This window comes from Myodes glareolus, chromosome 20 (genome assembly GCF_982192425.1).
Source record: "Myodes glareolus chromosome 20, mMyoGla1.1, whole genome shotgun sequence".
NCBI lineage: Eukaryota > Metazoa > Chordata > Mammalia > Rodentia > Cricetidae > Myodes > Myodes glareolus.
The window spans coordinates 55,665,309-55,687,507 of NC_142045.1; the positions used below are offsets into that span (position 1 = coordinate 55,665,309).

General features: G+C 45.3%; 1 protein-coding gene across 4 annotated transcripts in view; it reads left to right on the forward strand.

Annotated features, from left to right (window-relative positions):
- Window positions 1–22,199, forward strand: part of Fndc3b (fibronectin type III domain containing 3B) — a 292,925-nt gene that overhangs the window by 63,207 nt on the left and 207,519 nt on the right. For all 4 annotated transcript variants that reach the window (XM_087899629.1, XM_087899628.1, XM_087899630.1 and 1 more), the window contains exon 2: window positions 4,837–4,975. In XM_087899629.1, coding sequence (XP_087755755.1) covers window positions 4,865–4,975 — 111 coding nt within the window. In that variant the 5' untranslated portion in view covers window positions 4,837–4,864. The remainder of the gene's footprint in view (window positions 1–4,836; window positions 4,976–22,199) is intronic.

A 22,199-nucleotide genomic window follows, 5' to 3' on the forward strand; every position in this document is an offset into this window, starting at 1 on the left:
TGAATTTTCCAGGGAGTCCATGACCAATTTGTTCCTTAGACTACAGGACAAACATGTAGCATGTAGAATTCGATTATTTTCATGGTATCTAGTTTGTCAGATAGTGCCTAGTTGGACTGTTTTTCATTGGGAAGATAGTAGCTCTGTGGAGTCAGTAGACTAGACGTTAACACCAGTGACATGGGAAGCGTCAACTTCGAGGTGATCTGCAGGTTCCTGTTAGGCCCTTGTGTTTATTGGTCTTGGAACGTGTGTTTCTGGGGTGAGGAGACAGAAGCCTGGGGTGAACGGGCTGGATAGGCTAGCTAGAATTTTCAAGCTTCAAGCTCACTGAGAAACTGTGCCTCAATAAATAGTCTCCAAATACACCTACACATGTTTACCTGCACTTGTACTTGTGTGCCTACACACATCTGAACATGTATACACACATGCACATACATGGCACACACATATACAGTGCAAAAAAATGCATTTGAAATTTGGTCATGAAAACAAAAGTTCAAACTGACTTGTAGGTTTTAGTTGCCCCTCCTGCGTAGCACAGGGGCCAGCGTACTGGGAGGTGAGCAGGGGCCTGAACCTTTGCTTGTCTTTGCTTGCTCTCCATGTAGCCTGGCCCTGCTCCCCGAGCTCTCATGGCCTCGCCTTGCTCCTTGTGGTGGTGTTCTGTTGTTCTTTCTCTTGTCATCTGAAGCTAATTTGTGCACTGTACTGCTAACTCACATCTTGAATTAATGTATGGAAATTTGGGTCATTGGCCCACTGAGTGAGGATCAGGACATTTTGTTACTAATATGAAGGCAGCTTTGCAGACATCAGAGTTTCAGCAGTGCTTAGGGCTTTGCCTTCCAAGAAGACGTTCTTCCTGTGTGTAGTTGCTCCTTTGGAGATGAGTCGTCAGGTCTCTTCTGCAAATCAGGTTTTTCATGATTTGATCTTCATGTTTCATAGACTAGATGAGGGCCAAGGCGCAAAGAAAGGAGAAAAGGCACCAAACCAAATGTCTAGAGAGATGGAGAAACCGACGGGTCTGGTGAAGTTATTTTAAAATAAGGTCATCTTTAACAAAGGCATTCATTATTAACAGGGAAGAACTGCACCTTTCATTTCTAGAGTGCCTGCTCCCCACTCTTGTAGCTCAGGAGCTAATGGTGGGCATCTTGTGGCTAGCAGCCAACCAGGGATGTGCTCTCCTAGGAGAACTGTGACCACAAGGACTCAGGTGGCATCTGCCCCTTTCATTCAAGATCACAACTGGTTGGGTACAAAGCACTGTGGCTTTAGTGTTTTGATGTGTGGTGAAAGGGAGAGGTTATGAGGCTGTGGTTGTTACCAGATTCTTTCAAGCTGGAAGTCTAAGTCAAAGAAAGATAAAGAGGGAACCTGGGGAGCTGTGTGCACATGCCCAGTGAGCTCAGTAGATGAGAGAGTATACTGTAGACTCAGTCCACTTTATTTTTTCTGGTTGGATTTGTAGCATGTAAAAGTTAATGGTCTCCTTTAACCGTACAGTGTGAGATCTCCTTACTGTTAGTAGAGCCTGTGGGTTTGGAGCTTCTTGGACTAAAATACATGAATCTTAAGGTAGATTTGTCTAGTTCAAATCCACATCTCTTGGGCAGAAAGCCAAGTAAACAAATGCCTCCTTAGTGTGGCTACTCCTGAGACTTTCTGACTTGGGTGTCCATCTTCACCAGAGAGTACATATTGGCCCCTCAGCTGCGCTTGAAGTTGATGAGGAAGCAGTGACCAAGGCAGATGTTGTTTTAGGGTGTATAAGGGGTTTCTGAGGCCTCACCCAGAGACCGCTCTTCTGTGTATGTAAGTGACAATTGGGTGGGTTTTCAGAGTAAAGGACACCAGACTTACAGTGTAGTCCTAAGATGAGAGAAAGTGATCATTAATACTGTGCGCCTATGCGGGAGCGCATGTGTGGCGTGTGTGTGTGTGTGTGTGTGTGTGTGTGTGTGTGTGTGTGTGTGTGAGAAAGAGAGAGAGAGAGAGAGAGAGAGAGGAAGGAGAGTGGGCCTGGGATATAGGACACAGGAGAGACTGAGTCTAACAACTCTAAGAGGCTAACTATGGAGGTGGAATGTTTGAAATTCACACGTTGGAGGCCAACCTGTGCTACATAGCCGTGACTCATCTCTGTAAGCCAAAAAATCACAAGAAACACCTCAAAGCAGATGTATGTGAGTTTCTTTGGGTACCTAAGACCAGAATGTTACAGGGGCTCCCAGGCAGGTCACTCTCTTATGAATGAATTTACTGTTGTGAATAACGGCTCCAGCTCTATTTTATGAAAACTGTGTGGTCTGCTCTTGAATCTGTAATTCCCAACCCAAATCCTTACAGACGAATCCTGCTGGATAGGAAGCCTCCTCCGAAAGATCCCACTGCGTAGCCTAACGTTTCTTCTACACATGGTTTCATTCTTTGGCAGTCCTCTTGCTTGCCTGTCTCTTCTCTCTGTGGTCCATGGTGCTAGGCTGTTTCTGTCCTAGAGTAATTTTAGGGGCAACTTGATAGGTGGTTAAGTATCTGGGTAGAGCCGATTACTTCTGTGTTTCCCTTGCCTTCTGGTCAGATGGTAAGTGTCCCATGTGTGCTCACACGGAAATGGCATTTTAAATGCTGACTGCATGGTTGTCTCTTCTACCTTAGTCTGCTACCTTATAGTCTGTTGAAGATAAAACTAATGTTTTTCTAAAATTTTATATATGATGTATGATCTCTCTGTGAGTGTGCTGCTGTGTGTGTGTATGTATGTGCGGTGTGTATGCCATGCCATGCGTGGGTGTCAGAGGGCATCTTTCAGGAGTTGTTTTTATGATTACACCTTACCTACTCTTGCAGAACTTGGAGTCTAACTCTGCTCTGGGACTGACGCTCACGTGTGAGAGTGCTGCTGAGTGGGGTTGGGAAGGCCATGTCTTCTTGATAACAGGCCCTATTATTCAACGTGAAGAAAGCCAGGAAGATTTTTAAAATGGAACTGTCAGCCTTAGACTAGGTGGTGTTGAGGTTTTCTTTAGTCCTAGAGGGCCTGGAATACTTGAATTTTGTGTCTGGTTAAAACTCAACTCCATTTTAAACAATGTTAGTTGACTGTGTTGGACCGTGTGCAGAATAAATAGCTCTGACTGTCAGCAGAACTTGGTTAAGGAGACATTCTCCCAGCACCCTCTTTCCTAGCCTCTGAAACATCTGTCTTTCTTTTCTATACTCGTACATAATGGTGGGAATTCCACCATTCAGGTGGGCTGGGGAGGACCTCCCGTTGGTTTTCTCCTGCCTTTGGGTGGCAACAGAGAGTTGAGGTTCCGTGTAGTCTAGAAGATGGTCCAGGGAGTGTTGGGCCATCTCAGTGGGAGAGGAGGGAGAGGACCTGGTGCTCATTGCTGCAGAAAGGGAGAGAGAGAGAAGGTAGAGTCATCGTCTGCGTCACTTTCTCCAGCAACTGCTGGAAGCTCCTGGATGGGAAGAGTAGGGGAAAAGAGCAGAGATTTCTTACTAAACAGGAGCCCAGCTATTCAGCACTGTAAGCCAGCCTGCAGTGTGTGTGTGTGGGGGGGGTGGGGGTAGGAGAGCCTGCAGTGAGACACTAGCAGTAAATTATTCATTAGTCAAATAGCTTTGAATGTGTAATTTTGAGGGAGTTTTTATGAATGATAAAACTTTGGTCTTTAAATATATGATAATTTTCTTCTGAAATTATTTAAAATTGGGTGTGTGTGATCTATATATATCACACACATGCAAATGCATGCACATACACATACACACACACACACAGATATGTTTCCATGTTCCTAGACTTTTCATGCCACAGTGCGCGAATACACACGTAGTTTTTAATGGAGCAGCTGTGATCCCCAGGATTTATTGTACTTTCTTCCTGGTGTGCTGTCACACTGACTATATGAGGAAGGTGCAATTATGGGAGAGAAAAAAAAGCTCTTTTGAATTTATGATATTTTGAAGATAGTGTGGATTTCATTTATTCAGTGTAAACAAGGGAATCAGCTTTGGGGCCCAGCTGGTTTGGGTGCGTCATAGATACAGGGGAGCCCAAGGAGTGTCTGAGTAAGAGAGATCCTATGTGTCTGACTCAAAGAAATGATCGAGGAGAAATAATTGGAACATGGGTGATTATCAAATTACTTAGTCTTTTAACATGATAATTGAGGCTGCAGTGTATGTATTAACCTCAGTTTGCTCGTGTTAAATGTTTCTAAAGTATGTTGATCTTGATGGAAGAGAAAGCTTCTTGTGAAAGACAAGTATAGTTCTTTGGGGATGTAGCCTCTGTTTTGGTCATTCCCTTATGATGATCACTGTCATTTCTGGTTGTCATTTTTACTGTCTCCAAATGTGACCTCAAATTAAAGGCACTTGCTGCTCTTGCAGAGGACCTCAGTGCAGCTCTTAGCAGCCACACTGTCTCACGACCAGCCCGTAGCTCCGGCTTCACCGGACAGCACACTCTTCTGGCCTCCGCGGGTGTCTGCACACATGTGGCACACGCATAAATAATCATTTTAGCAAATGCAATCTGATTTTATCCTCAGATAAAATGGGGTAGGGTTGTTACCATTATTCGTGTTTTAAAGTTTTGAACTAAATGCTGGGAGCCTGATTTTGGTCTTTGAATTCTGCCTGTTTCCTTGTCCTTCCCTGGCTCACTGTGGGGACGGACAGAAAACTTAGCAGCAGCGCTCTGTGACGAGGGCGTGGACCTCAACAGAGAACACTTGGCTTGCTCATAGCTGTAGTCATGGACCTTTTATTTGTTATTTTTGTAAACATGGGTGTTTCTCTTGTCTCTTGCAGGTAGCAAGTTGAGGGCAGTTCTCCATGAATGTACGTCACCATGATGATGACCGACCAGATCCCCCTGGAACTGCCGCCCCTGCTCAACGGGGAGGTGGCCATGATGCCCCACTTGGTGAATGGAGAAGCAGCCCAGCAGGTTGGTGACCTTGTCTGAGAGGGAGACCTTACCTGGTATTTGATTGATTTGGGGATTCAGAAGTCTTTGCCTTTTGAACTTTCATGGTTCTAGAGATGTTTTTGTTATCGTATAAGTACTGTATTGTTTTTAAAATAGTTGAAAAAAATTGAGATCAGAAACTCATCTAATATTCTTAAAAAACCAAAAATATGTTATTTTTAAATGTCTCATTTTAAAACCGTTCATTCATTCATCCACTGTACTCGACAAATCAGCACATGTCCAGGAGAACCTGCCCTGAATTCTGGGGTGACCCTTCCTCTATGGAGCCTGTGGTGACCCCTTCCTCTATGGAACCTGGGGTGACCCTTCCTCTATGGAACCTGGGGTGACCCTTCCTCTGTGGAACCTGGGGTGACCCTTCCTCTATGTGACCTGGGGTGACCCTTCCTCTATGGAACCTGGGGTGACCCTTCGTCTATGTGACCTGGGGTGACCCTTCCTCTATGGGACCTGGGATGACCCCCTCCTCTATGGGACCTGGGGTGACCCCTTCCTCTATGGGACCTGGCTTCCTCTATGGAAACTGGGGTGACCCCTTCCTCTATGGGAACTGGGGTGACCCCTTCCTCTATGGAACCTGGGGTGACCCTTCCTCTGTGGGACCTGGGGTGACCCCTTCCTCTATGGGACCTGGGGTGACCCCTTCCTCTATGGGACCTGGGGTGACCCTTCCTCTATGGGACCTGAGGTGACCCTTCCTCTATGGGACCTGGGGTGACCCTTCCTCTATGGGACCTGGGGTGACCCTTCCTCTATGGGACCTGAGGTGACCCTTCCTCTATGGGACCTGGGGTGATCCTTCCTCTATGGGACCTGGGGTGACCCTTCCTCTATGGGACCTGAGGTGACCCTTCCTCTATGGGACCTGGGGTGACCCTTCCTCTGTGTAACTCCTAAGGTTTCCATATGAGGACATTTCCAGATGCACCACTCCTGTGCCCTTCATGGCTTAACAGTATGGTACACAATAGTATGGTACACAACAGCTGTTTAGAAAGTCAGCTATGTAGCTCTTAGGGAAATATCTGAACTGTAAGGTCAGTTGTGTTTTTTTTTATCATTGGAACTGAATTGTCTCTAATAATGTTATTTTTTTTAAAAAATGACAACCAAAATTGTGGTTGTTCTATCTTGTAATTATCTAAATATTTTTTTCTTTGAATATTTCTGTCTTTGTTAGGGTTTCTCTTGCTGTGAAGAGACATCATGACAGTAACAGCTCTTAAAAAGAAAGAACATTCAATTGGGGTGGTTTCCATTTTCAGAGGTTTAGTTCATTATCATCTTGGTGTGGCATGCTGGCATGCAGATAGGCATGGTGCTGGAGGAGGAGCTGAGAGTCCTGTCCTGACTCATGGGCAACACGAAGTGGTCTGAGACACTGGGCTTGGCTTGAGCGTATATGAGACCTCAAACCCTGCCTCCTCAGTGACACTTTTTCCAACAAGACCACACCTACTCCAACAAGGTTACACCTCCTAATAGTGCCACTCCCTTTGGGGGCCATTTTCTTTCTTTCTTTTTTTAATCATTTTTAAAACTTATTTTATAAACTAAGCACAGTTTCTCTTCCCTCCTCTCCTCCCATTCCCCTACCCCACTCCCTTTCTCCCCCCCCCCCCCCCGCCCCACTCCTCCTCTGTCTTCATTCAGATGGGGTAAGGCCTCCCATGAGAATCAAATTGAGGCAGGACCAAGTGCTCTCCCCTGCTTCAAGGGTGAATAAGGCATCCTACCATTGGTAATAGGTTCCAAAGAGCCAGCTCATGCACCAGGGACAGGGCCTGATCCCACTGCTAGGGGCCCCACAAAAGCCCAAGCTGCACAACTGTCACGCAGATGCAGAGGGCCTAGGTTGGTCTCATACTGGCTCTCTAGCTATCTGTCCAGAATCCGTGAGCTCCCACAAGCTCAGGTAAGCTATATCTGTGGGTTTCCCCATCATGATCTTGATCCCCTGCTTGCTCGTATAATCCCTTCCCCCTTCTTCACTGGACTCACGGAGCTCAGCCCAGTGCCTGCCTGTGGGTCTCTGCATCTGCTTCCATCAGGTACTGGACAAAGGCTCCATGATGACAGTAGGGGAGTCACCAACCTGATAGCAGGGAGGCCAGCTCAGGAGCCCTCTCTGCTGTTGCTAAGGAGTCTTAGCTGGGGTCGTCCTGTGGATCCCTGGGGGTTTCCCTGGCACCAGGTTTCTTCCTGACCTCAGAATGGACCCCTCTATCAAGACATCTCTTTGATTTCCCTCCCCTTCCTTCCCGCCCCCATCCTGACCCCTCATGCTCTCATCCCCTCACTCCCTCCCCCACACTCCTCTGTACCGCCAGTTTACCCAGGGCATGCTCTATTTCCTCTTCTCGGGGAGCTCCCCGCATCCCTCTTAGGGTTCTCTGTTACCTAGCTGCTCTGGGGCTGTGGGTTGCAGTCGGTCAGCCTTCGGTCGGTCAGCCTTCGCTGTACAGCTGGTGTCCACTATGAGTGAGTAAAACGGCACCACATACTCTGAAGTATAAACACGCTTGTTTTTTGAATGGTTGAGTTGGGAGTAAACTTGAAAAATAGTTATCCAAAGTATATTAATAATTCAAGTAAGTTTACTTGTCCTTTACATACCTGTCCGATATGAGCTTCTGCTCCCCATTGCCCACATCATGATCTGTTCTTGACACGCTTGGTCAGCTACCTAACAGAGGTACTTTGTATGTATTTCCTATGGGTCTGACCTTGATGCTCAATCATTTATTGCTTTATTCTGTATTATGGTGTTCTTACGACCAAAATATATCTCTTATGAACAAAATATATTTCTTACAAACAAAATATATCTAGCAAGGGCTAGAGAGGGGCTGGAGAGATAACTCAGTGGTTAAGAGCACTGGCTGTTCTTCCAGAGGTCCTGAGTTCAATTCCCAGCAACCACATGGTGGCTCACAACCATCTGTAATGAGATCTGGCACCCTCTTCTGGCATGTGGGCATACATGGAGACAGAATGTTGTATACATAATAACTAAATAAAAATCTTTTTTTAAAAAAGGGGGGCTTGAGAAATGACTTAGCAATTAAGAGCATTTGTTCAATTCCTAACATCATGTTAGATAAGCCACTTGTAACTGCAACTTTGGGAGGATCTGCCATTCTTTTCAGGCCTTCATGGGTACTACATATGAGCACACACACACACTCACACACTTTATCGCACATCATCAAATAAAAATAAAATTAGTCTTACAAAACAAAAAACTGCATACACCTAATGTGCGCTTTCTAGCGTTGGTTGTTTGGGCTTGGTTCACCCCTTCTCACAGCACTTCCTTCTGTCTGGATCAGACTCTATCACACTGTGTAACACCTGCTCCTTTATACACATAAACAGCCACACCGCACTCAGCCAAACAAGCCCCGCCCAGGGCTACTCTGCTTTCTCCTCTCCCTCTGCAGTGAACTTCTCTTGGCCAAGCCTTCCACCTCTGTTTCCCTCCCAGCATTTAGCTCTGCAGTCTCCACAGTGTCTTCTCACCGTCCACTTCTGGCATTTCATTCTAAACTCTGGGCTTTCCATTGGCAGTGCTGCTGAGTCCATACCTTGCCAGGTCTGTTTCATTTCTGTGACTACCTGGGCCCCGTGCCCATGCCTTGCCAGTGCCTGACAGTTGTCTTCACTGGTCTGTCTGCTTCTGATTTTTCGCTCAATTCTCTAGACAGCAGCCAGAGCTATCTGCTCAAAATATAGTGTCTTTCATGTTCATCCCTTATTCAAAGCCACCCCGTCGGCCCTGGAGCAGAGCCTGCCTCGGCCTGGTAACCTTGCCGCGCCCTGGCCTTTTCTCCTTTCCTCTAGTCTTGCAGCTGTGTTTGGAGAGCTATGGCAGTGCTGTAAATGGTTTCAGGATTTTAAGTTCTGTCTCCCTCATATTTACTAATTAAAAGAATTTTAATATCCAAGGTATTCAAATGTGATTAGCTTGGACAGCAACTCAGGATTCCCTGTGGACACGCAGCCTGACTTTCCAAAGCCACCTTTCCTTGTTGCCTCATCCCAGTTTTGTGCTTTGGTGACTTTACCCTCATTTTTATGAGTCAGTTTGCCCAGAGCAGCCTTTGTAGCTTATTAGCCGGCATAAAGAGCCCTCAGTTTCAGAATTTTCCAGTCTTCCTTCAAAAGTGAACTCGGCCACAGAGACGTGACTGAAGACCGGAAAGACTGGGTGTCCCAGAAGAACACTGACTTAGTAAATCTGCTCCACTGGGAAGAATTCTATAAAGCTAAAAGTGGAAAATTTATCAATTTATCTATTTTGTAGATAGATGCCAAATTTTTCTAAATGGAGAGTGCACTTAAAAAATAGCAGTGTCTGGGATGGTGGTTCACTCAGGAAAGTATAGGGCTTATGCTTGATCCCCAGAACCCATGTTCAGAAAAACAAAACCTAAACAGCAATGGGGCATAGCTTGTGATCCTGATGCTGGAGAGGTAGAGCCAGGGATCTCTAAGTCCTTCTGACCAGCCAGTTTAGACGGCTTGGCAAGTTCCAGGTCAGGGAGAGACTGTCTCAGAGTAAAGTTGTCTATGTTCAAATAACAGCACAGGAGTTGATCTGACCTCTACATGGGTGTGTAGACATGTGTACAGTGGCCCCACATGTGTATGCATATGAACTTGCATAAACACATGTGCTCATACATGTGCACTTGCACAAACATGTGTATGCACACACAACATCATGGAGAGTGTTTCAGCCTTCTTAAACTGTGTTAGATTTTTCTGGAAGCTTTAATATTTACATTTAACTATTTGGTATAGGTGGACTTTCTTTTTGTAGCCAGCTCTAAATAATGACACAGAGACTTATTAATTATGAGAACTTGGCCTTAGCTTAGGCTTGTTCCCAGTTAGCTCTTAAAACTTAAATTAGTCCATTTATGTTAATCTATGTTCTGCCACATGGCTCATTACCTCTACTGTACTGTGAGTCCCACTTCCTGCATGTCTGGCTAGCAAATCCCACCTCTCTTCTTTGCAGAGTTTCCATTTCTTCTCAGAAGCCCCACCTAGCCTCTCCTGCCTAGCTATTGGCCGTTCAGCTCTTTATTAAACCAATCAGAAGGTGCCTTGGCAGAGTCACATCTTCACAGTGTACAGAAAGATTATCCCACAACAATTTGGTGTTAATATAAATTTTCTTAAAGGGAACATTGTTTAGTCAGCAAGCTATTTGAAATATCTTACTCATCAGTACCAGACCAAAACTCATCATGCAGTGCTGTGGCAACTTCATTATTACTTGCTGCAGGCAGTGACCCCTGGTCACAGGCTACCCCTGTGACGAGCTGGATCGAATGCTTGTGTGGACCAGGCGCACCTTGCCTGTGTTTACGGTGCTCGTAATAGTTCAGAGCTATGCAGAGAACATTCTCACCACTTCTGCAAGGGCAAAGGGCCTATGCCAGCTAAGGGAACCGATGCTAGCCACATCCTCCTCCTGTCTGAAGCTTTCTGGGTTGAATTAGTTCTAGTCAGGATTTTTGGCTATGTTCTGGCTCTAGTCTAGATAAGAGAAATCGTTATTTTCATTATTTGAAGTTATGCTATGTTTAAAACTTTGGCTTGTTGTTTTATGTAGGTAAGAGAAAAGGGGAGATGAGTGGAAAGCAGAAGACAATATTTTTAAAGGAAGTTATCCTTATCCTAAGTGGAATTTTAATAGATACATTATCATTTGAAAAATAAACAGCAGAATATCTGTGAGCAGGGATGACTTACCCAGCAGTCCTTCCTTAGCTTCCTGGGCCTCCTTAGCAGCTATCTTGAGATAGTCACACACATGCACCTCACGACTTTACACGAACAGATCATGGAACTTTGTGTGCTGGCCAGTTTTTACCATACTGAAAAGATAACCTGAGATGAACATATTGAGGTAAGAAAAGTTAATTTTGGCTCAGTGTTTTAGAGGCTCCTTGTCTTTGGGGCCAAGCAAGGCAGGGCATCATGGTGGACAGGGCACAGTGGACAGAACTGCTCACTTTGTAAAATGGGAGGAGGTAGAGAAGGGGGGAAGGGAGAGAGATGGGGGAGGGAGGTATGGAATATGTATCTACGTTTTGTTTCTTCTTCTTTGCCAATTAGTCCATATTATGAAATAGCACATTTGTTTGGGTCATCTGTCAAGTGAGTTCGTTGCTTTCTTGTCACTGTGACAAAGACTTGATGAAGCAGCTCGAAGAAGAAAGGGCTCATTTTGGTTCAGTTTGAGGGTACAGTCCACAATGGCGGGACTGCCAAGCAGTGAGAGTGTGAGCCAGGCCACTGACGGTCTACGCAAGCAATGAGTGCGGTGCTCAGCTCACCCTCGGAGTTACAGAATCCAGTTCAGTGCCCCAGCCCTGGGTGGTGTCGTCATCTCCTCCACCTCAGCTGACCTGGGTAGACTGTCACAGGTGTCCGCAGAGCTGTGTCTCCTGTGTGACTGTAGCTAACCCTGGTAGACTGTCACAGGTGTCTGCAGAGCTGTGTCTCCTGGGTGACTGTAGCTAGCCCTGGTAGACTGTCACAGATGTCCGCAGAGCTGTGTCTCCTGGGTGACTGTAGCTAGCCCTGGTAGACTGTCACAGGTGTCCGCAGAGCTGTGTCTCCTGGGTGACTGTAGCTAACCCTGGTAGACTGTCACAGGTGTCCGCAGAGCTGTATCTCCTGTGTGACTGTAGCTAACCCTGGTAGACTATCACAGGTGTCCGCAGAGCTGTGTCTCCTGCGGGACTGTAGCCAACCCTGGTAGACTGTCACAGGTATCTGAAGAGGTTTGTCTCCTGGGTGACTGTAGCCAACCCTGGTAGACTGTCACAGGTATCTGCAGAGGTGTGTCTCCTGGGTGACTGTCGGTCCTCCAACTTTGCCGTCAGAGTTCAGTGGCTGACATTTTGGTTGTTTCCACTCATTGGGCAGTGTGAGCGGTGGTGCCATGAACACACATGCAGGTCCTCTGTGCACCTAAGAATGATGGGCAACAGCCTCCTCTTGCACTGCTATTTCCCAAGTGTCCTTTCTCTTCCTTGGATGTGTTTTTATTTTGTGTGGGCTGTTGTGGCACGGTGGGAGCCAGCAGGGGTGAGAGGACAACTTGCAGGTTCCAGGGACCCAACTCGGATCCCAGGGTGGCAGCAAGGGCTTTCAGCCTTTTGAGCTGTCTTTTCAATCCCTCATACAGCAGATCCCATGGTGGTTAAAGGGCCTTTAGCCTGGTGAGCTGTCTTTTCAATCTCCCCCCAATACAGTCTGTCCTCTGCACCCCCACAGTAATTTTGTCAAACTCTGGATAGGTAGAGATCACAAAAACTAAATAAACTTTGCTTCTCTTTAATAGCTAGTTATTTACTGTTCTTGGTGTAAAATGCAGATTTTGATCTGGGTTTTTAGCATAAGATGCAGCAGGTAGTTTTGAGCATGAAAGGAGTCAGTATCTACAGTTTCTGACGGCGTTCTGTTCTGGAACTGTAAGGCTCCCAGGAGCTGTGAGCTGAAGGACAGATGCTCACACAAGCTGATGGAGTGAGGGACTTGCTAAGGTGTCCCCAGACCTTGTCACTTACATGTGGAGAGAAGGTGATGACTGAGTTTATTGAGGGTCAGCTCCCAGGGGTCAAGGACCTGGACCGATGGTCCTTTACACTGTGTAGCAAGCATTTGGAACAGGACATCTGTTCTGTTTGGGATGTTCCTTATCTCTGGCTTCCTTTTTAAACTTCTAGAATATTTGTCTTTAAGCTTTTTTTTTTTTTTTAAAGTTTCTTCAGAAAATGTAAAGACCTTCATCAGTCTAGCCAGCCCAGGATAACACCTGGCTTGTTCTGGGGTCAGGCTGTTACAGAGATCTCATTTCTAATTCTCTTGACTTGTTTATTCCCAGGGTCTGGTCTGTAGTACTTTGTTTTATTGAGATTGAACTTTTTTTCTCATTTTTTGGGGGGATTATTTTCTTTCCTGTTTTGTTTTGAAATCTCTTATTTCCCCAGGACAGACTCTACAGCTGAAGTTTTCCTGACTTTTTTTTTTTTTTGAATACATGCCTCTAGGCAGTGTGCTAGGCCCAGAAGTTTCCGTGCTTCAGACGGTGCTCGCTCGTCACTGGTGTGTCTGTGACATCAAGTGTTCTCTCCTAGTTCCATGACCTTTGCTGTCTTGGCTGAACTCTTCTTAATAACATTTCCCCTGACCGCCTCTCTCTTGCCTTCAGTGCTTCCAACCTCACACAGCACAGGTTTGGCCCCATGTGGACTTGTACATTTACAACTCACCGTTTCTGCTTAAATCCAGTGAAAAGGAAGTCTTACAATTAATGTAGTGGATAAAAATGGATAAATACTTCTTGCTTATTCAAATGAGAATGGGATCAGCCATAGTAATAGCGGCTGCTGCTCTGTTGGTGAATAGTGCCATGTGTACCTCTCCTCTTCGGTAGAATCTCTGTTTGGAACTGGGTCTTCAGCTGGAACGTGTAATGAAGCATGGCTTGCCCTTGGGCCACACTCTTCAGCATCTGACACATAGGAGAGGCACACCTTGTACATACGTTTAGCATCCTTTCAGACTGGTCCCCAGCTTCTCTCCATTCAAATCCAGAGGGACCTCTCTCTGCTGGTATTAGGAGTAGTAAGGAACGAGAGGATTTGTGGGATGGATTATGGATTGACTGAATAATAGATATAGTCATCTTAAGTATTTGCAAATGTCTTCCATGGCAGCAACTTCTTAGGTACTGGAGACACATTAAGTAGACACTGCCTTTGCCTGAAAGGAATGAACAGTTTAGTTGCTGCTAAAATCTATCCCCAGATTCTGTGTTTATGTTATGTGTTAGGCTGCATGAATGCTTGGGATGCAGAATATACCAGAGCATAGAGGAGAGACTGAGGAAATGGAACAGGGAGGAAGACCGTGAGCTGGGCAATGGGAGACCAGCCTTGCCCCAGGATTTTCCCTGATGTTGGCAGCCATTAGGCTTCTCGGATCAGTTAACCTTTGTAAACAGAGGTTTCTGTCCTGCCCAGTCCCACAGCCATCCAGTCCCAAATAAACACACAGAAACTTATATTAATTATAAGTGGTTTGATCTATTGTTTATGCTTATCACCAACTACCCCTTACAACTTAAATTATCCCATAATTCTTATCTATGTTTAGCCACGTGGCTTGGTCTCATCTTGCTTCCTCTGTTTCTGGATGACAGCTGTCTCTCTGCCTTTCCTCTTCTCAGAATTCTCTTAGTCTGGTCACCCTGCCTGTACTTCCTGCCTGGCTGCTGGCCAATCAGCGTTTTAGTAAATTAATTAGAATGACAACTCATTCCAGTGTACCAGAGCATTACCACAGCAAACCTACTTCAGTTTTATTGAATGATTGGGCTCTGTAAAGAGTGTTTGTTCAATGGAGAGTTCATGTTTTAAGTTTACCCTGAGAAAATCTCTTGTGAAGAGTTTTTGATTTCTCTTTAATGAATTCTCTTGTATGCATATTTGTGTGCAGGTGCGTGTGTGCATGTGCAGGCAGAGGGTGAGGGTCATTTTTACAGTTGTCTCAGGAACACTGTCTTTGTCTATGAAATCGTGTCTCACTGGCATGGAGCTTACCAGGTCAGTTAGCCAACGAGCCCCAGGGATCCTCTGTTTTGTTTGTTTATTTGTTTATTTTTGTTTTTTGAGGCAGGGTTTCTCTGTGTAACAGTCCTAACTGTCCTGGAACTAGCTCTTGTAGACCAGGCTGGTCTTGAACTCACAGAGATCCGCCTGCCTCTGCCTCCCGAGTGCTGGGATTACAAGCGTGTGCTGCCGTAACCCTTCAGGGATCCTCTTTTTTTTTTTCCCCATCTCTCTCGGGCGTTTTTATGCTGATCACGGGGATCGAACTCAGGTCTTTGTGCTTTCCAGGCAAGTGCCTTATCCACTGAGCAGCCCCCCCCCCCCCCCCCCCCGCCAGCCAGGCTCTGATGTCTTCCAATTCTGCTTAACCCTCAGTGTTCCAATCTGGTGGTTAGTCGCCCTTGGCCCTCTGTTGTCTGTTTCTCAGCATCACTGACTCCATGGAATCACAGACAGCAAGCATCCCCCACCCAGAGCAGTTCCCAGATGCAGAAAAGCTACCCTTGATACCAGGGTCTTCTTGCAACTTTAGAAAAAGTGTTAGTTCAGTCCTTTTTGTGTTAGGTTTGCTTCTCACTACAGAGGCTTCCAAAAAGGCACAGCATGGGCAGAATCCTGGCCTTGGGAAGGTAAATGTTGATCTGTATTTTTGGAAGGTGTTGTTATATGTGGCACCCACAATAATTAGGACACACAGCATGTAATTATGACATTCTGAACTGTCTGGGTTGAGAGACACTTCAGAACTGAATTAGCCAAAGGCGACAGTGGTCTGCAGTAGCCAGCAAACGGCGGTAGTGGAGCTGCTTCCAGGAGATGAAGGCAAACACTGGTGTGCTTGGGCTGTGCCGCAGAGGCAATGAGAGCCTCTGATGGTTCAAGCTTTACCATTGTTAGCAACTTCGCTGTCTTTGTCTGATTCCATTTCATTAAGAGAAAGAAGTCCCGTCTCTCTTCTTCACGCTGTGTCCCACATCTGCGGTTTCATGCAGGAAATCTTTGTGAATGGATGTAGGATGAAAGAAACGAGCAAATTTGATTCATTTAAAACAGAGCTTTAAAAACTGGCTGCTTTTTAAATTTGCCATAAGCCTTTACACATAAAATTCTTTATTATTTTTGTGTGTACATGTTTGTTTGCATGTGTGTGGTACATGCATACAGTGACTGTGTTTGTATGCATGCATGTGCAGGGCATGCATTCCCTATAAGTGCATGTATATTGGGTGTGTATGTGTGGTATGCATACCACGTGTATGCATGAGCATGTGTGGAGATTGGGGGCAACTTTTGTGGAATCCGTTCTCTCCTTCTCTCTTTATGTAGGTTACAAGAATTGACTTCAGATTGTCAGGTTGGGGGTGGGGCAAATACTTTTACCTGTTGAGCTATCTCACCCCCTCTTTTGTTTTTCTTAAAATTTCATTTAATTTATTAATGCTTTATTATACCTGTGTACCTCTTTTGGATAATAGTTAAAAGAAAAAAAAAGTAGACTCATTTGCCAAATAGCTGGCCTTCTATGTCTCTGGGCTTCTTATTCTCAGATTCATTCAATTGCTGTGGGTTGAAAATATTTACAGAAATGAAGGCAAATGGTGCCTGCACTGAACACTCCCAAGCAGTATGTTTCCTTGATCATTAACCCCTGTATAATAATCCAGTGTTGCATATTTACATAGCATTTGCATTTAGAGATGTTTTGAAGCCTGCAGAATATGTATGAAGGTTATATGCAGATATTCTGCCTTTTGTTCCTTGTTTGGGGTTTTCAGGACAAGCTCTTCTGTGTTCCCCAATAGCCTGTAACTGAAAATGACCGTGGACACCACATGCTCTTGCCTCTGTCTCCCAAGTATTGTTAAATGGGCAGCCACCATCTCAGCTGATTATACCATTGTCATGAGGGACCTGAGTCTTTTTACATTTTGGTGGCTACTGGTGGAAGAATGGGGACTCTGACTAATTCCCCTTAAATCCTGAGGAACAGCTGTTGATAAGAGAGGAAGGTTAGGACAAAACCCTGAACTTTGCTGTTTGTTTGGGAGCCCAGCTGTTCTGACTACACTGGCTTGGATGTCCTAAGGTATCAGCAGGGGACTGGCCGCTGCTTCTGCTGGGGATGTGGTTCTCAGCCTGCAGTCTCACCACGAGGCAATTGGCCTCTGAGTTTGACTCAATCTCATCTGAATATTTTAAACTTATTGACCCTTGCATCTCATGCATACCATAGTTTAGTTTTGAAAAATTTATTCTTTGACCATTTTATGTATGTGTATTGTATTTTTATTATGGTGGGAATCATTCCCATTCTTAGGCATACTTAATGTTCTCACATAGATTCAACCTTTCTGTTGGACTTGCCTGATAATGTATATTGTGAAGCAGGAAGCCTGGGTAGCTGTTTTTGTAGGAAGGTTTCTGTAACAGGTTAGAGCCTATGTATTGTTTGTGGCCCCAGCTTTTCAGTGAATAATGTTTGAGCTCTGTATAGAGTGCTTGTCAAACTTGATGCGTTGGTTGTTCTGTTACAGTTCAATTAGGGGACAATGGACAGTTTCAAGGTCCAAGTAAGTGTTCCAGAGGTAAAGATGTAGCTTCTTTAAATGGAGTCTTGAGTGGGAGTTTTTAAAAAGTAAACATTTCTGTTACTGCCTTGCTGAAACTTCTTTGGAAAACATAATGTTTTACATTTGAAGGAAAATGTCCCCCAGAGGTAGTAGAAGGAGTGGCTTTGTTGGAGTAGGTGTGATTAAAAATGCTGCAAGATCCCCGGAGGCAGTAGGCTGTGGACCCACAGAGCAACTAGTGGCTGGTCCCAGGCAGGGCAAGCCTGGGGGTGTGATCAGACGGCGGGTAGAAGGCACATGGACAGACACATTACATCATACAGAGTTGAATTAGATATTTATTACTTAGAGAAAGCGGGGAAGAAGGAGAAGAGGAAGAGAGAGACAGAGAAGAGGGGAGCAGGGCAGAGAGAGAGCGCGCGCATGCCGAAAAGGAAAAGTGAGGATCAAGATGGCTAGAGGAGGGCAGGGGTCCCCGGGAGTGGGCATGGCTTGTCTCTTAAAGTGACAATTAACTATAACAGGTGTGGTCTTGGCGGAGGAAGCGTTTGACTGTAGAGGGGACTTTGAGGTCTCATATATGCTCAGGATACCACCCAGTGTCTTGGTCTACATTCTGTTACCTTTGATCAAGGTATAGCCAGAACCATATGTATAGGGCCTACACTACAAGAAGGTACATGAGCCGATAACTAGGCTGGAGATTTAAAAACATACACATACAGACAGAGACACGGGGACACGGGTCATTCAGAAACATGAATTTTTTTTTTTATTGTGCTCCAGGGAAGCTTATATAGGCATCCTTAACTGATAGCTATGCCCCAGCTCTTGGGATTTCCAACTGTAAACCCCACCAGAATTCACTCCCCTGCCATCAGGAATCATGAGGGTCCCCTGCTCACAACAGCTGCAGGCACAGGAAAACAAGTTGTTTCCCTCCAGCAGGTAAAGGGTCTAAGGCAGACAAAGAAAGTCAAGGGGCCAGGGGTCTGCAGCCCCAACACATATGTGCCTACATGCCACCATGTTCCCCACTGTTGCAGGACATTTGATCACACTATGAAGCAAAGATTGCCTTGTTTACTAGTGAAACCTGCTTCGAGCTGTGGTGTGGCTCAGCCCTAGCACATGTCTTTTCTCAAGAGCTTTTGCTTAAATGTTGCAAACAGGATTAAATACAATCGACTGTAGGTTAGGAGACAGAGCAAGCAACCAGATGATAGGAAATATTCATAGCGAGAAAGAAGAAGTCAGTAGGATGGATAGAGAGATGCACGGGAAGTAGAAGGGAGGGACACTCAGTTTGAGTTCTGTTTGAGACGGTGGCACAGGAGAGAGTTCCTTCTGTGGCAGAGGAGGAAGGCCGGCCGGGTGCTTCTCTGCCTCTCTGAGCTAGCAGGCTTTCACCCCAGCATTTGGTTCCTGAGTCTTTATCAGTAAAATCAAATGATTGAGAATTAGATTAAAAAAAATCCTGCCATAGTGATAATAGACTCAACCTCTGAAACTGTTAACCACTCCCTCGATTAAATGTTTTCCTTTATGGAAGTTGCTGTGATGTCTTCGCAGCACTGGAGACCCAATAAGACACAGGCCTGTGTTTTCCTGTTGCAGTGGTGAAATACACGGACAGGAGCAGCTTAAGGGAGAAGTCTGTGTCTGAGCTCACAGTTCAGGATGCAGTTCACTTGAAGCAGCTGTCACGTGGCATCCACAGTCAGAAAGCGATGGGATGAACACAGAGTACAAGGGCTCCTCTTGTTCGCTCTGCTTATACAGTCTAGGGTCCCGTGTAGGGACCCGTTCCATGATCAGTTCATGTAACCTAGATAGTCGCCACAGACATGCCCAGCTCCCAGCTGCTCTAGATTCTGTCAGGTTAAGAACCCTGATCATAACACACATGTAGGAATGTGTTTGCTTGAACATGATGATATGTGATAGACTTCCAACCTGTAGTCTTTTTGTTTTGAATATGTATTCGTCACATTGGATGTGATATGATAGCTTTTGATGTATCATATAATAAAAATAATTTATATGTGTGGGAAGATGAGATTTTTCTAAATCCAGAATATGTTAAGATATATGTTAGTACATAATTGTTTCTGGTAGGCATTTTGTGGTAAATGATTGATGTAAAATCCTGGTACAGCCCCTTTGGGTATCAGTATGGTGATTTCTCAAAAAATTAGGAAACATCCTTCCTCAAGACCCAGCAATTACCACTTTTGGGTACATATCCAAAGGACGCTCAATCGTGCCACAAGGACACATGCTCAACCATGTTCATAGCAGCATTGTTTGTCATAGCCAGAACCTGGAAACAACCTAAATGCCCCTCAATCGAAGAATGGATAAGGAAAATATGGTACATTTACACAATGGAGTACTACACAGCTGAAAAAATAATGACATCTTGAGATTTGCAGGCAAATGGATGGATCTAGAAAACATCATATTGAGTGAGATAACCCAGACCCAGAAAGACAAACATCATATGTACTCACTCATAAGTGACTTTTAGACATAAAGCAACGAAAACCAGCCTGCTATTCACAATCTCAGGGAACCTAGACAATAATGAGGACCCTAAGAGAGACATACATGGATTTAATCTACATGGGAAATAGAAAAAGTAAATTAGGAGTAAATTAGGAGCATGGGGACCATGGGAGAGAGTAGAAGGTGAAGGGAGAGGCAGGGAGGGGAGCAGAGAAAAATGTAGAGCTCATTAAAATCAATAAAAAAGTTTAAAAATATGACTATGTAGTGTAACAGTATGACTGTTGTATTCCAGAGATGACCATAGCAAACAAATCACATAATTTAGAAACATGAATCTCCTTATCATGAATATAGATGTTCACCTTCATTTTCCGCTCTTGCATTTCCACGTGTAAATCACACCCTTCTAAGTAGGTTGCCACTAATGTGTCATCTATCCAGGTAACCTGGATTCAGCTCCTTTCAGGTTATACTACTTCCTCTGTTTACGTGGCCATTGTCCCCTCTGTCACATCCCTCTTAGCCCTAATGTTATAATGATGTGAAACCCCAGAAACAGTAGAATTCCATGCTGTCAGACTTCTTGCCTATGCTGGTAGCTGCTTCTTGGACTCTGGCTTTTATGTCACATATAACCATCAGATCAGATCACCCAAGAGACAGAACATGTATTTTGAGATTCTAGTGTGATTGCTCTCTCTCCCCAGCTGTCCTGGAACTCACTTTGTAGACCAGGCTGGCCTTGAACTCAGAAATCTGCCAGCCTCTGCCTAAGTACTGGGATTAAAGGTGTGCGCCACCACCGCCTGGCTTCCACTTTACTTCTTATACTCTTTTGTGTTTATAAAGTGATTTGCTGTGGTTGAGTGCTTAGAACGCTCTACCTTACAGTAACTGCCCCCTCTCTGCTGCTTTAGCCCCTCAGTGAACATGCCTTAGAGACATCATCTCACCTGCGTGAGCACTTGCTAGAGAGAAGGACAGTGGCCGGTTCAGTGTTGCTTACCCCGTAACCTTGGGGGACACTTAGGCAACAGTCTGTGAACTTGACTCTAAAGATATTTCATTGCTTTAACAATGTGATAAACAAAGTTGTGTTTGGTTAGACTTACGGTTTTCCCTCAAGTTCAACGTGTGATTTGTAAACTTGCTGGTCACTGGAAAACTTTGAGTCTCAATAACTTTTAGTTGGACGATCACTTGAGCACAGTAGTTGAACCATTGGAAAGAATGAATTTTAGTTCAAAGTTTGATTCCTTTGCTTCATGTGAAGGAAGGGAAGGACATTGGAGTTGAGGGCTTATGAGGTGGGAGTGTTTGTACTTAGCACTTATTCAATCCTCAGGTGGTCATACAGCATGTGAGCTGAAGCCTTCTGTATTTCTAGGGCAGCCAGAGGGAGAAAGGTTGGGACTTGCAGCTGGCTAGTCCCACGGCCGGGTCTTGAACTCACCCAGATCCTTTTTTGGGAACTTCCAGGAAGGTAGAGCTGCCTGGGTTGTGGTGTGCAGGTGAGCACTTCATGAGTTTTGCATGGTCACACACACATTTACAAACAGAGCTGTTCTTGGGGCTGGGGTGGCCCAGTGGGTGAAGAGCTGTGCCGCACAGTCATGAGGACCTGAGTTTATATTTCCAGTGCCCTTGTCAAAGCCCGCTATGGTCACATCTGTAACTTGGGTACTGGGAGTGGAGTTGAAGACAGATTGCCTTTGTATGCCTGTCATTGGTGAGGTCTGGGCTCAGGGAGAGACTCTCTCTCAAAAATTAAGGTGCGAGCAGTAGAGGAGGGTACCTAACATTCACTTCTGATCTTCACAAGTGTGTGTGTACAAGAGAGATGACCATTCTCTCTCCCCTCTCCTTCCCTCCTTCCCTCCTTCCCTCCTTCCCTCCTTCCCTCCCTCCCTCCCTCCCTCCCTCCCTCCCTCCCTCCCTCCCTCCCACTCTCTCTCTCTCCTCTTTAACATACACGCACACACACGCACGCACACCTTCACTAGTTCATGTGTTATGATCCTCATATTATTTTCAAGAGCTGGCAAGTGACTGACTCAGATGTGAGAAGCAAGCAGCAATGACGATTTCTGGAGGTCTGATTCTCTTTTGGAAAAGAAGTTGGGAGTCAAGTTTTTCAGATCCAACCTAGGTCTCTGTAGGGTCCCAGGGCTTTTAATTAGGAATAATTCTTTTCTTGAGGTTGGCACCAGTTCCCTTCTGGGGTCATAACTGGTGAGATTACTGGTGAGCAGAGAAGGGTAGCCAAGAAACTTCCCCCATGAAGATGAGGGGCGTAGGAGAGGGCCTCTCTCCTCGTCTGTTCTCCCAGACACACCCTTCATTTCCACTCAAAAGGTAAATCATCCTAGAGACAGGTTTTCAGACTCCAGAGACCTTGTTAGAAGACTTGAATGTGGTGGCGGGACACGCCTTTAGCCCCAGCACTAGGGAGGCAGAGGC